Source organism: Jaculus jaculus, chromosome 18 (genome assembly GCF_020740685.1).
Source record: "Jaculus jaculus isolate mJacJac1 chromosome 18, mJacJac1.mat.Y.cur, whole genome shotgun sequence".
NCBI lineage: Eukaryota > Metazoa > Chordata > Mammalia > Rodentia > Dipodidae > Jaculus > Jaculus jaculus.
In genome coordinates this window covers 34103723-34120105 of record NC_059119.1, presented here as the reverse complement: position 1 = coordinate 34120105, position 16383 = coordinate 34103723, and the positions used below count along the sequence as shown (strand labels likewise).

General features: G+C 43.1%; 1 protein-coding gene across 6 annotated transcripts in view; it reads left to right on the top strand.

The window, feature by feature from the left end:
* Erc1 (ELKS/RAB6-interacting/CAST family member 1) overlaps positions 1–16383 on the top strand; it is a 346919-nt gene that overhangs the window by 83850 nt on the left and 246686 nt on the right. For all 6 annotated transcript variants that reach the window (XM_045137240.1, XM_045137238.1, XM_045137236.1 and 3 more), the window contains one exon: positions 4985–5152. In XM_045137240.1, coding sequence (XP_044993175.1) covers positions 4985–5152 — 168 coding nt within the window. The remainder of the gene's footprint in view (positions 1–4984; positions 5153–16383) is intronic.

Genomic DNA, 16383 nt, shown 5'->3' with positions numbered 1-16383 from the left:
TCTTTGAGCCAGGTATGGTGTTTATACCTATAATTTTATCATTTAGGGAAGCTGAGGTAGTAGGGTGTCCATGAGTTCAAGGCCAGCTTGGGCTACAGATTGAGTTTTAGGTTATCCTGGGCTAGAGTGAGAACCTGACTCAACAAACAGAAGAAAATTCATTAAGGAAAAAAATGGTTCAGAAAAACACCTATTTGGTAGTCCCTCCTTTTTCTGTTGAGACTACAGGAGTGCAACCTTGTGGTGGTCTGCAGTGTACAATATTTGTGGAACTGCTTTATTAAATTTTGTTTATTTTTAAGTTTGGTGTGTGTTTGTGCAGTATGCATATGTGTGCAGGTATTCCAGATCTCTTACTGCTACAGGTGAGTGGCAGATGCTAACTCTTGTCAGTTCTAACTTGCTGGGATGAACATCCATTCAGATACCATTTGTGGGAGGAAGAGATTTATTTCAGGCTCACAGATCCAGGGACGTTCCATCAATGGCAGAAGAAGCTGGCTTCCTGCAGAGAGAAGTCACCAACAGCCACAAACTGAACCACCTGCGCTCAAACTGCAATCAAGATCTGTCTCCAGACATACCTTAGGGCTGGACCTCAGGATCCCCCCATGACACCTCCTCCAGCACGCTTCTGGAGACCTAAGAAAGGAGCTTAACCTTAATAAAAAATACTGAGGTGGGACCTGGAGAGATGGTGTAGCTTGCCTGCAAAGCCTAACAGCCCTGTGTGATCCCCCAGTGCCCACATAAAACCAGATGCATAAAGTGGCTCATGCACCTGGAGTTTTTTGTGCAGTGGCTAGAGACCCTGACATACCCATTTTTCTGTCTCTCTTCTCTCTAGCTCTCTCTGCTTACAAATAAATAGATAAATAAGTAAATATATTTAAAATTACCTGAGGCAGGCAAGAGAGATGGCTTGCTTGCAAAGCCTGATGGCCCCCGTTGAATTCTTCAGGACCCATGTAAAGCTAGCTGCACAAAGTGGCACGTATGTTTGGAGTTCATTTGCAGTGCAGACGACCTTGGCACATTAATTTCTCTCTTTTTGCAAACAAAATATTTAAAACAAGTTAAGGCACTTGCCTGAAAAGCCAAAGGACCAGGATCCAGGTAAGCCAGATGCACAAAGTGACACAAGTATTTGGAGTTCGTTTGCAGTGGCTGGAGGCCCTGGTGTACCCATATTTATATTCTCTCTCTCTCTCTTTTCCTGTCTCTCTGCCTCTTTCAAACAAATAAAAAAAATTAAAAAAAAATTTCGTCTCTTACAGCATTTTATTTGATCTCTGTTTTATTTGCACCTATAATTAGTTGCTTTTGCATTGCTGTGACCACAATAGCTGACAGAAACCACTTAAACGAGGGAAGGTGTATGGTTTAAGTCCATCAGAGTGGATAAGGCATGATGGAACATTCTGTTTAAGGTGGTGGGAAATGGCTCACACTAGACTCAAGAGAGTACAGGGACCCTTCAAAGGCCCACCCATAGTAACCTACTTCCGTCAGTCAGGCCTTGCCTCCTAAAGGTTCCATAGTTGTCCCCCCACCCAATAACACCAGCAGGTGGGCACTAAGTGTTCAGATCCTTTGGGGGACATTTCAGATTGAAACCATCACATTCTAGCCCTCAGGGGTTCATAGACATCTCATAATATGAAATGCATTCATTCAAATTTCAAGAATCCCTATTTTAATGGTTCTAACATTGCTCAGAGTCCTTTCCGCAGCGCAACACAATCTCTTATTTGTTATGTCAGCTAAGAACCCCAGTAATATCAAAATGGAAGTTAGATATTTCTGCCGGGTGTGGCGGCGTACACATTTAATACCAGCACTATACTTCCAACACAAATGGCATAAAATAAATATTCCCATTCCAAAAGGGAAGAATGGGGCATAGAAAGGAGGGATGGCAGCCAGGTGTGGTGGCACACACCTTTAATCCCAGCACTTGGCAGGCAGAGGTAGGAGGATCGCCGTTGAGTTTAAGGCCATCCTGAGACTACAGAGTGAATTCCAGGTCAACCTGAGCCAGAGACCCTACCTTGGAAAACAACCCCTCTCCCCCTCAACAAAAAGAAAGAAAGAAAGAAAGGAGGGATGGGATCAAAACAAGATGAAACCCTGAAATGCCAACATTGAATCTCATTGCCTCATGTTGACCATTTGAGGCATGTGGTGCTGTGACCTGAGCTCCATTGGGCGTCACCAGCCACACTGCCATAGCCTTGCTGTTCTCAGCACACACACCCTCTGTTGCAGTCCAGTTCACCAGCCACACTGCTCTAGCCTTGCTGTTCTCAGCACACACACCCTCTGTTGCAGTTCAGTGCGCATTGCTGGTAGAAAGCACCCATCCAAGAGCAGCTTCTGGGAAAAAGAGGTTTATTTTGGCTTACAGGCTTGAGGGGAAGCTCCACGATGGCTGGGAAAACTATGACATGAGCAGAGGATGGACATCACCCCCTGGCCAACATAAGGTGGATCATAGCAACAGGAGAGTGTGCCAAGCACTGGCAAGGGGAAACTGGCTATAACACCTGTAAGCCTGCCCCCAACAATACACTCCCTCCAGGAGGCATTAATTCCCAAATCTCCATCAGCTGGGAACCTAGCATTCAAAACACCTAAGTTTATGGGGACACCTGAATCAAACCACCACACCCTCTTTCTTAATATGGCTCCACTAGGTGTCTGAAACTTCACTCAGCAGATGTTTCACATTTCTGGCCTTCCCAACCTTCTCAAAGTTTTTTTTTTTTTTCCCTCTGAGGTAGGGTTTCACTCTAGCCTAGGCTGACCTGGAATTCACTATGGAGTCTCAGGGTGGCCTCGAATTCATGGCGATCCTCCTACCTCTGCCTCCCAAGTGCTGGGATTAAAGGCGTGCACCACCATGCCCGGCTTCTTCTCAGTTTTATGTGTCATCCTATCATGGCTTCCTGCAGGGAATCCTGCCGCTACATACTACTTAGTCTCACAGAGTTTTCTCTGAAACCTTGATAGAAACCTCCATGTCTCATGACTCCATGCCTCATAACTCTTGCCGTACTTCATGGCTACAAAATCAGCACCATGTGGATAGTGCCAAATTCTGTTGATACCTAGAGCAGTAAGCAGGCCCTTTGGACAATTTCTACAATAGTCTTTCAGTGTCCCAGTTACTAAACCATTTCCCTAGTTGGCTGTGTGTACAAACAGAATACTTATTCCTTTGTTGGCATGTGTGTATATAATAAGTATTTTTCACTTTTTGACATTTTCATACATGTATTTGTATGTATTTATCTTTTCTCCAATTCCTCTCTCTCATCTCCTTCCCCTGTCCTCCCATTAATAACCTTCTTCTCTATTAGCCCTCATTTTACTTTCATGCTCCCCCTCCACCATTGAGTTAAATTAGGAATTAGGGTTGCTTGTGTGATCATGGCTGGAAGGTTATTTACTGTGAGATGGGCAGCTTACCAGATGCTGTACCACTGAGGAACCAAACACCCCTTGTAGTAGGCAGCTGTACAGTGCCTGACAAAGTTCATATCTTTTTAAAAAATACTTATATATAAAATATTTTTATATTTTATATATAAGTATTTTTTAAAAATATTTTTATATTTTATATATAAGTATTTATATATATATTTTAAATAGAGGAAGCTAGAATGAGTGTGCCAGGGCCTCTAGCTACTGCAAATGAACTCCAGATGTATGCAACACTTTGTACATTTGGCTTAGTGCAGGTACTAGGGGATCAAACCCAGGTTACTAAGCTTTTAGGCAAGCACCTTAACCACTGAACCATCTCTCTGGCCCCCAAATTCATATTAATTGGTTTACCAAGTAGTAGGTTTCTATATAGGTTATTCACATATCCTTAGGTTTGATTCATCTGCCCACCACCCTTTTTCTTGCTTATCCCTATACCCCTATCTTGTAGATAACCCTAATAAAAGGCCACAAAATCCAGACCCAGAAAAGGAATGTCACCTCCTTCCATTTCCCCATTCATGTAAGCTGTAGTCACGGCTGCTCACCCCCCCCTTCCCTTGTAGGGCAGTTCTCCTTCCCCTTCCCAAAAGCCCTTAAAATCTCCTTCCTCTCCATATTCTGCTTTCTTCTCCGTTGCTTCCAGTCCTGCCAGTCTTTCCTGGTGTTCCTGAACTTTGTCCCCTTCGTTTCACATCCCCCCTTGCTGTTAAATAAAACCTCAGGCCCATGAGACTTACTACTTTTGAGGGTGAGGCAACCCCTCAAGCCAGCGGCTCTGAGTTTCTTGTCTCGCAACTTGCAAGAACACGTGTCAGAAGTGAGGAGCCTGAGAAATGACTCTGCACTGTGAACCTCAGTAGCCCGAAGAGCTACTGCACTTTTTCTATTAATTTTGAAAGAACTTTGCTGCACTTTAGTGTTTTAAGGTTTTGTGTAGCAGTAGTAGTTGTGGGTTTCATAGTATCATCCATAAATTCATGCCTGCCCAAGTCTCAGAATGTGGTCATGTTTAGGTAGGCTCTTTGCTAATAGACCCAAGGGCAAAGAGCCACCATGAGGTAAGAAGAGCTTGTCCCTGTTGATCTTTTGACTTTAGACTTCTAGACTTCAGAACTGTAAGAGAATCTTAGGTTTATTTAATTTCCCTTTTATTTAATAGCAAAAGTGAGGCGATTTATTAATTTTACTTTTGTAAAATTTTTATTTATTTGAGAGAGTGGCAGAGAACGAGGATGGGCGCACCAGGGCCTGTAGCCACTGCAAATTCCAGACACATGCACTACTTTGTGCATATGGCAGTCCTGGTGAATTGAACCTGGGTCCTTAGGCTTCACAGGAAGTGCCTTAACTGCTGAGCTATCTCTCTAGCCCCCAATTTGTTATTTTTAAAATAGGGGCAACTCAACCCTTTAGTAAACTCTAGCTCCTCTTTTCAAAAGGAATTACATTATTTTCTCTTCAGTTAGTCACTTTTATAAACTTACATTCTTAGGTGGATGCCCTCCGGCTGCGTTTGGAAGAAAAAGAAACCATGCTGAATAAAAAGACAAAACAAATTCAGGATATGGCTGAGGAGAAGGGGACGCAGGCCGGCGAGATTCACGACCTCAAGGACATGCTGGATGTGAAGGAGCGCAAGGTCAACGTTCTTCAGAAGAAGGTAAGGTGGGCCCATGGCCTGCGCCCGACACACTTCCCTACTGTGATGCTAAGTCGTACATGGTTGCTGGCAGCGCGCTCTCACTCTTCTGTAGACTTTTCCAAAGAGTAACTGGAATTGACGTTGTTAAATTTTAAAGAGAACAGTATGAGGGGGCTGGGGAGATTGCTCAGTGGTTACAGGTGCTTGCTTGTGCAAAGCCTGCCGGTCCTGGTTCAGTTCCCACAGAAAGCCACAAAGTGGCACATGTGTCTGGATTTTGATTGTAGTGGCAAGAGACCCAGTGTGCTCATTTTCTCAGTGCCCCCCTCTTACTCCCAATATGCTTGCAATTTTTTTTTTTTTAGTAAGGAAGACAGTATTAGGTTGGTTTTTTTTTTTTTTTTTTTTTTTTAATTTTTCGGGTTGGGGTCTCACTCTAGCTCAGGCTGACCTGGAATTCACTATGTAGTCTCAGGGTGGCTTCAAACTCATGGTGATCCTTCTACCTCTGCCTCCCAAGTGCTGAGATTAAAGGTGTACGCCAGTACACCCACCTGATCTTGCTTTTTTATATTTCTACTATCTTTAGTTAGAACAGTAATGAATTACTACAGCATATGGACAATTTTGAATAGAAAAACATACTACTGTAATTAGCATGCAGACCTGCAAGCTGAGTTATTTTGCACTGTAAGAACATACTCTCTCTAGTACTGTTTAGTATAATAAAAGGAAGGAAGAATTACATGCAAAGAAACTAGCTCCATAATAATAATAAAACTACTGGAAATTGCCTCCTTTTTGGCTTCCACAAAGGATATCTGTGAGATAATAGTTATAAGACATGCTATGTTTATCGTTCGCTTCTTTTGAGATGGTAGATTTGAAATTTTTACATTGTCCTAATTTTATTATTCTTATTATTAGGAGCTTTAAAATATGAACATATTGCAAAATGATCATATTCCTATCATGCTATCATCTTGTGTCCTTTCTCCACCACCCCCACTCCACTAAAGTCTCCCTGAGTATGGGAATCCATAATCACTGTGGGGTCCTGAATACACCAGTCAGTTCCTCTAGGAAGGAATGCCTCACAGTACACTTCTCACTCTGTGACTCTTCCACTCTTTCCATTGTCTCTTCTGCAATGTTCCCTGAGATGTGGAAGGCATGTTAGAAGTCTCTGTTAGTGTTGAGCTCTCTGCAACCTCTTATTTCCTGCTTTGATGAGTTTGAAGTCTCCTCACTGCCTACCATGGTCTCCCTGGCTAGTCTTGAAAGCAGCTCTCATATTTAATCCACCACTTCCCCTGTGGTTGGCAGATGTGATGCAGGTGACTTGTCTTGTGGTAGGCCCTCGGCTTTCTCTTCTCCTTCTGATGGGTGTTGGGTCTTTAGTTATCCTCCTTTGTCTGTGAAAAGCCAGTTCTTTAACCAAGAGCATGAGCAGCATTGACCAAAGGGGATAAAAAACAAATACGTTTAGAAGACTTTTGATGGGCACAACTTCTCCATGCAGCCAAAGAAGAGTAGAAGCCTTGCTCTAGGATCTTGACCTTCCAGGCCCCTGGCATTTGACTTGGTTTTCAGTATCAGACATTAACTGCGTGGGCCTCCCATCCAGGCAGAGAGCAGTCGATTATCCGCATAACTAATGTGCCACTGTTGCACGCATGGGTACATCTTACCTGGCTGGTGGATTGTATCCACTGCTTGTTCACACTGCTGGTGACTTGGTACCCTGTCAGCTTACTTGCCAGCTGCTACAACTTCCAGTAGGGAGTTGGTTTCAGCTCAGTTTTATTTCTCATTGTCCTGCCACCCCAGCCTGTGGTGTCTTCAGAAATAGAGTCATGGGTAACCAAGTCCTTTGTATTGTTTGGAGGGTCGCATGGTCCTCGCTGACCAGCAGCTCACGGTGGGGGGCGGGTAGATTATGGTTGACACAATCATGACACTGGGATTTGCCAGCAACAGCCTCTGGTTTTAGCATAAAGCTTTCTCTACCCCAGCAGGCACTTCTGCCCAGACTGTTTCCCTAAATCTTTCTCTCCTTTTAAAACCTTACTTTTTTTTAACTTGTTTTTTTAACAAATTACTTTTTATTTTTGAAAGAGGCAGAGAGAGAGAGGGAGGGAGGGAGGGACAGGTGTACGGATGGACGGACAGACGGACAGACAGGGAGAGAATGGGTGTGTGAAGGGCTTTCAGCTGCTGGGAATGAATTCCAGATATGTGCACCTGGCTTATGTGAGTCCTGGGGAATTGAACCTGAGTCCTTTGGCTTTGCAGGCAAGTGCTTTAATCACTAAGCCATATCTCCAGCCCTCAGACAAGAATCCTTAGGCTTTGCAGACAAGCACCTTAATGCTCAGCCATCTCTCCAGTCCCTTTAAAAATTTTTCATTTCTTTTCTTTTTTTTTGGCTTCTTGAAGGAGGGTCTTGCTCTAGCCCAGGCTGACCAAGAATTCACTCTGTATTCTCAGGGTGGCCTTGAACTCACGGTGATCCTCCTACCTCTGCCTCCCAAGTGCTGGGATTAAAGGTGTGTACCACAATGCCTGGCTTAAAAAATCTTTAAAAAAATTTTTTATTTATTTGCAAGGAGAGAGAGAGAAAATATGAATGAATAAGAATGGGCATCTCAGGGCTTCCAGCTGCTGTGAACGTACTCCAGATACATGTGCCACTGTGCATCTAGCTTTATGTGGGTGCTGAATAATCGAACCTCAGTTCAGCTTTGCAGGCAAACACCTTCAGCACTGAACCATCTCCCCAGCTCCATTAAAAAAAAATTTTTTTTTTTTTTTTTTTTTTGGTTTTTTGAGGTAGGGTCTCACTCTATCCCAGGCTGACCTAGAATTCACTAATTCACTACTCAGGGTGACCTCGAACTCATGGTGATCCTCCTACCTCTGCCTCCCAAGTGCTGGGATTAAAAGTGTGCGCCACCATACCTGGCACCTTAAAATTTTTTTATTGACAATTTAAGAAATTAAATTTAGAAATTTACTCTGTTTAATCCACAAGCTTTATATAACTTTAGTTTAAAAAAATAACAGTGAAATAAAGACACTATTTCAAAATCTAGGACCTCTCAAACTTCCAAATGCAAAAGAGCTCTAAAAATTGTATATACCAATTGGAAGAAAAAGAAAAAAATATGAATAGGAGCCATGATGTTTCATAAAGGAAAACTGAAGGATCCTTCCTGGACTAGTTAGTTGCCTTTACAAAAGAAGAGGGAAGGGGTGGGGGCAGGAGACCAAAAACAAAATCAGACAAAATTCCAGTGCTCTGAATTATTGATAGTTTTTCTATAAGTTTAGACAATGAACCATGATAATTCCCACCCACCACCCTCATTTTCCCCCTCCCAAACTCACTGATTCCATTGAATCTCTTCTTTCCAGTTAATCTCTCTTCTGTTTTGCTGTCATCGTTTTTTTTTTTTCTTTCTTTTTTTATTTTTCGAGGTAAGGTTTCACTCTAGCTCAGGCTGAACTGGAATTCACTATGTAATCTCAGAGTGGCCTCGAACTCACGGTGATCCTCGTTCCTCTGCCTCCCAAGTGCTGCGATTAAAGGTGTGCACCACCACACCTGGCTGTTTCTTCTTATTATAAAGCTCTTCTGTAGGTAGAGTCAGACACTGTGAAGCCATGAATATCAAGGCCATTTGATCCGATATGATATTTCGAGGTAGGGTCTTAAGTCTATCCTACGTTGACCTTGAATTCACTGTGTAGTCTCAGGCTGGCCTCAAACTCACAGTGGTCCTCTGACCTTGGGCCTCCTTAGCCTGTGCCACCTTCCATTGCAAACAAATTCCAGATGCATGTGTCACTTTGTGAATCTGGTGTTATGTGGGTACTGGTGAAACGAACTCTGTTTGTTAGGCTTTGCAGGCAAGTGTTGAAGGACAACTGAGCCATCTCTCCAGCCCCTATTCTCCCCTTCCCTTTTTTTTCTACTCTTTTTTTTTTTTTTTTCCCCTGTTGTGAATGGGTGCCAGACACATGTTCCACTTTCTGTATCCAGCTTTATTTGGGTGGTTGTGGAATTGAACCTGGTCTAGTAGGCTTTTATAAAAAATTATTTATTTATTAGAGAGGGAAGGGGGCACACCAGGGCCTCTAGCCACTGCAAACAAACTCCAGATGCATTTGCCAACTGTGTGCATCTGGCTTACATAGGTACTAGGGAATGGAATGTAGGCCCTTGGGCTTCATAGGCAAGTGCCTTAACTGCTAAGCCATCTCTCTAGTCCCCCCACTTCTTTTTTTTATTTTTTAAATTTATTTATTTGAGAGCAACAGACAGACAGAAAGAGGCAGAGAGAGAGAAAGAGAATGGGCACATGCCAGGGCCTCCAGACACTGCAAACGAACTCCAGACACATGCACCTCTTGTGCATCTGTCTAACGTGGGTCCTGTGGAGTTGAGCCTCAAACTGGAGTCCTTAGGCTCCATAGGCAAACGCTTAACCACTAAGTCATCTCTTTAGCACACCCCCTTCTTTTGTTACTGTTTTAAACCTTTGTTTATTTTATTTATTTGAGAGAGAGTAGAAAGAGCTAGAGAGAATAGAGGCAGAGAAAAAGGATGCAGTAGGGCCTCCAGCTGCTACAAACAAACTTCAGATGTATTACATGGGTGCTAGGGAATTGAATTTGGGTTGTTAGACTTTGCAGGCAAGCATCTTAACTGCTGAACCATCACTTCAGCTCAGCCCATTTTTTTTTTGATTGGGTTGTTTCATTTCTTAGTTTTATTTGAGTTCTTTGTATAACCTACATATTAATCCTCTGTCAGATGTATAGCTGTCAAAATTTTTCTCCCATTCAAGTTACTTTTGCCAATTCACAATATCCTTTGCTGTATAAAAGCTTTTTTAAAAAATACATTTTTTATTGACAGCTTCCATAATTATAAACAATACCCCTCACTTTCCCGTTTGAAATTCCATTTGCCATCTTATCCTCTTCCCCTTTCAATCAGTCTCTCTTTTATTTTGATGTCATGAAGTTTTCCTCCTATTATGATGTCTTGTGTAGGTAGTGTCAGGCACTTTGAGGTCATGGATACCCAGGCCATTTTGTATCTGGAGGAACATACTGTAAGGAGTCCTACCCTTCCTTTGGCTCTTACATTCTTTCTGTCACCACTTCCACAATGAACCCTGAGCCTTGGAAGGTGTGATAGAGATGTTTCAATGGAGAGCACTCCTCTGTCATTTCTCAGCACTATGGTGCCTTTTGGGACATCCCATTGGTTGCCGCCATCTGATTCTTGTGTATTTAGATAGCCAGTTTTTCTAGCACCATTTATTAAAGAGGCTGTCTTTTCTCCAGTGAATATTTTTTGGCATTTTTGTCAAAAATCAGATGGCTGGGCTGGAGAGATGGCTTAGCGGTTAAGCGCTTGCCTGTGAAGCCTAAGGACCCCGGTTTGAGGCTCGATTCCCCAGGACCCACTTTAGCCAGATGCACAAGGGGGCGCACGCGTCTGGAGTTTGTTTGCAGTGGCTGGAGGCCCTGGTGCGCCCATTGTCTCTCTATGCATATCTGCCTCTTTCTCTGTCTGTCACTCTCAAATAAACAAATAAAAATAAGTAAAAAATAAAAAAAAAATCAGATGGCTGTAGCTGCCTGGGTTTATATCTGGGTCCTCTATTCTGTTCCATTCATCTATGTGTCTGTTTTTGTGCCAGTATCATGATGTTTTTGTGACTATGGCTCTATAATCTTTAAAATTTTGTTGCTCAGAATTGCTTTGGCTCTAAAAGTTTTTTTGTGCTTCCAAATGAATTACAGGATTGGAGAAATGAGTTTTATTTACTTCCAACAGGTATTGGTTTGAAGTAAACAGTCCCAAAATTCAAAAAGGAATAATGAGGGTATAGAAAGGACATGATTAGTCCCAAGCAAGACCAAAACCCAACAGGGCAAACACCAAATTCTGCAGCTCCATGCCTGGTATCTGGGACTTGTAATGAAACCATCTGGACTCTTCAAAAGGCTTAAGTAGCTCTACTCCTCTAGCTGTGCCAGTGATACCTATGGGTAGTATTCCAAACTCACAGTTTTCCTTCCTTCACTTATTTTGACAGATATCCCATGGTCCTTGCACATCTGACATCCTGCTATTTAGTTTTCACTTTCACATCTTTATGCCGTAGCCTTACAGGGTCTCCTTGCAGAGATTTCAACCTTTCATCACATTGCGTAGACATAGTCAGTCTGTGGAACCATGGTACCATACTTTATGACCACCTCAGTCTTGTAATTTTCATTCTTCTAAAACCAGTACCAAGTGGGTGATATTGCCAAATTTTGCTGTGAGATTGGGGATGAAGCCTGTCACCTATGGACAATACTTGTAGCAGCCTCTGTCTGTATGCTGACTTTGGGGAGCAGAGACCTCTTCAGCATTCTTAGTTTAGGCCTTTTCTTTTCTCAAGATTTCATATGCATCCTGTTTTAAGTGTTGAATGGGTGGGATCTTGCTCTCTGGACATCTGTCATAGTGTTCCAATGCATAACTGTTGGCTTATATATAATGTTGGTAATCTCTTTGATAATTATAGCCATAGGGGCTACAGTCTCTGGAGCTGGGAATTTAAGTTTGTACATTTTTCTTTCTGTGCCAGACTTTACATTTTTCATTTCTTTTTGTTCTATACTTTCCTCGTTCATTGTAGATCTGAATTGTTAGTAAAGAGAAACTGTCCCTGTCCTATAGACTAAGTGCTTTTCTGCTATAAAATTTGTTCCATGAAATACATCCAGCCACTTTGTCTTCAGGTTTGTTCACATTCTCAGGACATTGGCATAATACTAGCGGAATTTCCAATAAAGTATTCTCTGAAGCCTCGTCAGCTGAGCCTCCACAGACTACATTTCTCTTGACCTTCTGTGTTCCACAGTCCCACCAGAATGACCCTTCAAGCTGTGCTTACAGCATTGTAAGGCATCTAGTCCAAGTTCCAGTTCGGCATTCCTCCTTCAAACCAATTCCATAAAAGTAAAAGTCATATGGTCATGTTTATTGCTACGATGACCCCACTTTTCAGTGTCAATTTTCTCTATAAGTTTGTTTTCTTTTTTTGCTGGGACAAAGTGCCTAACCAGTAGTAGGTTAAGGAATGAAGGTGCTGAGTCTCCACTTACAGTTTCAAGGAAAAGTCCTTCATGAAGGGGAAGCCTGGCAGCAGTAGGGAAGGGCATCAGCTCAGCAGGAAGGAAGAAGAGCAGAGCGATGGACGCCACATGCTCAGCTCCCTTTCTTCTCAATGCAGCCTAGCAACACGGGGCCTACGGGATGATAGTGCACAAAACCCCTCACAGACATAATCACAGATTTGCTTCCACAGTGACTACAGAGCCTGTCACGTTGACAGCTGGAGACTGGCTGGCACACTAAGAAATACGGTTCTCATTGTTTTTCCACCATCAGTGTATGAAAGTGTTTTACCAACTTTTATTTTTTTTGCCTGTTTAATAAATGAAAAAGCAGCTATAATTATTTGTTTATTGGGTTTCTTTCTATTGATAGGTAGCAGGGTTTTTTTTCCAGTTTAAAAATGAGCTTTTTAAGTCTGGTCTGATTTCCAGATGCTTTGTAGCATTTGGTTTTTTTACTCTACATGTGTACATGCTTATGCTTGTATAATTACATTAAAAAATATTTAGAGGAGCTGAGTGTGGTGGCACATGCATTTAATCCCAGCACTCGGGAGGCAGAGGTAAGAAGATCACCTGAGACCACAGACTGAATCCAGGTCAGCCTTGACGAGTGAACCCCTACCTCAAAAAACCCAACAAACAAATACAGATTGGATGGGAGTGAGAAACGAGAAACTTCTCTGCAGTGAGCTGCTGCAATTTAACTTTCCAGGAGGAGGGGGAGGACTTTTGAAGTATTTGTGCAGAGACCCTCTTCACCGTAAAGCCTACCCACTTTGTTTCTCAATCCAGATCTTATTCTGAGAGCTGGAAGAATATGTCAACGATGTCCACTTTCTTGGTTAAGTGAGCTGAGACGTAACTTGGTTCTTTGGTATTCACCTAGGCTTCTTTCTTGGAAAGGGTTTTAATTTCTGCATGAGTGCAGTGAGGGTTATGATAATGGCCAGGTTGTGAGTCCCGTGACTGGACTGCCCTGGCTCTGTGTGGGCTGTACTGCCGATCACAGTTTTCCAGTTTCCCAGCTTAGTGGCCATATCTGCACGTACTAGCATAATTCTGTGCTCAGAGAATTCAGAGGACAGTAACAGATGGCCAGGCATGGTGCACAGTAGGATAGCATAGGTCTCCTTTTCAGCATTCTTCCCCTAAAGGAGTTTTTGTGTTCTGGTGGATTTCTTACCTTTAATAAATCACTGACCTGGAAAGTGTATTTGGGCCGACAACTCCGAGCTGCATTCGGAATCAGTTCAATTGTATGGCTTCTTGCTTGATTGGCTATAAGCAGTCACATAGCCTGGCGTTTAGTTTGTTTATGCAGATGTGTGATTTCCTGCTTATTTTGCTTTGCCTGCTTCTCTAGATTCCTAGGTTGTGGCATTTATAGTTTTGGATTTAATAGTAGCAGCAAACAGATTGATATAGAACCAGAAGGAATTAAAAAAGCTATGTAGGTGTGTGCATGCTTGCACGCATGCCAAGGGCGCTTACCACTGCAGACATCTGTCCAGCTTTACGTGGGTGGCTGGGGAATAGAATCAAGGCTGGTAGATTTTACATGCAAGTGCCTTTAACCACTGAGCCATCTCCCCAGCCTCTGATTTTTTTTGGGGGGGGTGGAGGGGTCCTAGACTGGTTCCTTTAAGTGTATTTTGTTATCCTTTTTTTTCCCTAAGTTTTTTGAGGCAAGCCAAACAGATTGGCCTTTTTTATTTTTTTGAGGGAGAGAGAAAACTGGTGTGCCAGGGCCTCCAGCCACTGCAGTTGAACTCCAGATGCATGTACCCCCTTGTGCACATGTGTGACCTTGCATGCTTGCATCACGTTGTATGTCTGGCTTACGTGGGACCTGTAGAGTGAAACATCAGTCCTTAGGCTTTGAAGGCAAGTGCCTTAACTGTTAAGCCATCTCTCCAGCCCTATTCTGTTATCTTATTTGGGGTAGACAGAACAGATGGGTTTTATGGTAGTTTGAATAGATATATATCCCAATATATTCAAGGTTTTATTAGTCTGTAGTTTGGATCTGCAGCCACCTGGCTGGAGAAGTTGTCACTGGGTGTATCTTCAGGTTGGTGGGTTTGTAATTCCAACGGGAAGATATGTAGAGTGACTAGTTACACCTGGAGTTCCTGAAGCTTGCTGTGTGGCTTTTGGTTTTTTGGCTTGTGGCTTTTCTCTCTCTCTCTGCTTGGACTTGTGAATGCAGGCCAGCTTCTTCTGCCATTATGGAACTTGCCCTGGATCTGTAAGCTTCTGTAAATGTCCCTTCCTCCATAACTGGGCCTGGTCTGGAAGCTCATCTCAGCAAACCTGAAGCTGTCTGCTGTAGATTCTTAGTAATCTTTGTTGTTGTTGTTGTTGGTTTCTGGGGAGTCTTGGGTAAGAAAGACAATTTTTAGTTTCTTCCCTTTTCTATATCCTTTATGATGGAAAGGAAAATATATTTTTCACTAAAGCCAATACTTGCTAATGTATTCAGAGAGAATATTTTGTTTTTAAAATGGTGGTGTTCATTTTATTTTCACTTCCCCTGAGGCAGGGCTTCTCACTGTAGCCCAGGCTGGCCTGGAACTAAGTCATGATATCCTCCTAACTTAGCCCCAGTGGTACAGAATTTTGAAGTGCTTGTGAACCCCAACTTTTAGGTCCTTGTTCATGTATCACAGGGTTGAGGAAATAGTCTCCAAGAGGGTTAAATTATTAATTGTGAGGTTTATTTGGGGAAAATTAATATACAAGAAGAGGCCAGGGTGGTTATCCATATACATGTGGAAGGCAGGACTTGAGAACCCATGCTGGAAGTGGAGAGACAACATGAAGGGGATTTCCAGGCAAACTGGAGAAGAGCGAGAATTTAAATTTGTTTTTATTTATTTATTGGAGGGAGGAGGGGGGAGAGAGAGAGAAGACGCCAGGGCCTCTAGCCACTACAAACAATTCCAAACACATGCGCTACCTTGTGCATCTGGCTGATGTGAGTACTGGGGAATTGAACCTGGGTCCTTAGGTTTCACAGGCAAGTGCCTTAATTGCTAACCCATCTCTCCAGCCCATTTTCTTTTAACTTATTTTAATTATTTATTTATGAATGAGAAGCAGGTAGAGAGAGAGAGAGAGAGAGGGAGAGAAGAGCCAGAATTTAGGGGAAGGTGACAAAGTAAGAGGAAAGACATTCTTCCAACTCCATCTTAAAGGAACACAACCCACCCACGTGGGAAGTGGAGCAGGAGGGTGTAAGCCCTTCACCTTCACCTTAGAAGACTATCTAGAGATTGAAGGAGAGATTAACAAAAGGGGAAGGGAGATGGTTTCCTTCCCCTTCTTCCCAGCCAGGCTGCGATGGGGAGGGCTTACCAGGACAGGCTCAAGCACCAGGAGAGTGAGCAGCCTGGACCCCTTGCGCATATGGCAGGCTGCTGTCATGGTTAATTAGGATGGATATCATCAGGCTGAGGTGAATGAGGGAAAGAACTGACTGGAGAAGTAGGGGTGCTGTTGCTGGAGGACGAGACTGGATCAGATGGCTGAATTCCAGTTTTGCCAAGGCAGGCCAGGTGATATCTCTTCGTCTCCTTTCTCTGTGCCGTCCCTAGTTGACTACTGTGGTGTTTTGATTCAGGTGTCCCCCATAAACTTAGGTGTTCTGAATTTTTGGGCTGAAACTTCTGCCCTTCCAGCTTCAGTTGAGAGATTGTAACCGTTAAGATTGGGCCAGCTGAACTGCATTAAAATGACAGAAACGGTGTAGACTCTTTTGAAGGGGCCTGAATGATGCTCAAAGGGTGTCCTGTTCACTCAGCTTTATTCCCCCTGGATTAACAAAGTGGCACCCTACCTGGTATTTGTGAAGTGTAAGAAATGCAGGAAAAAGAGAGTCATTGAATTTGCAACACGGTCCTGTGTTTTGGAACGGCCTTTGGTAGTGTGAAGCAGGCTTGCTGAATGCCTGCAAGGAGACCCGATGGGGCTGTGAAGATGGACTGTGGGTTGCAGTGGAGACCCAGTGGAGATGCTGGGACCACGAGATGGCTGCTAAAGAGAGCTGCTGAAGTTTT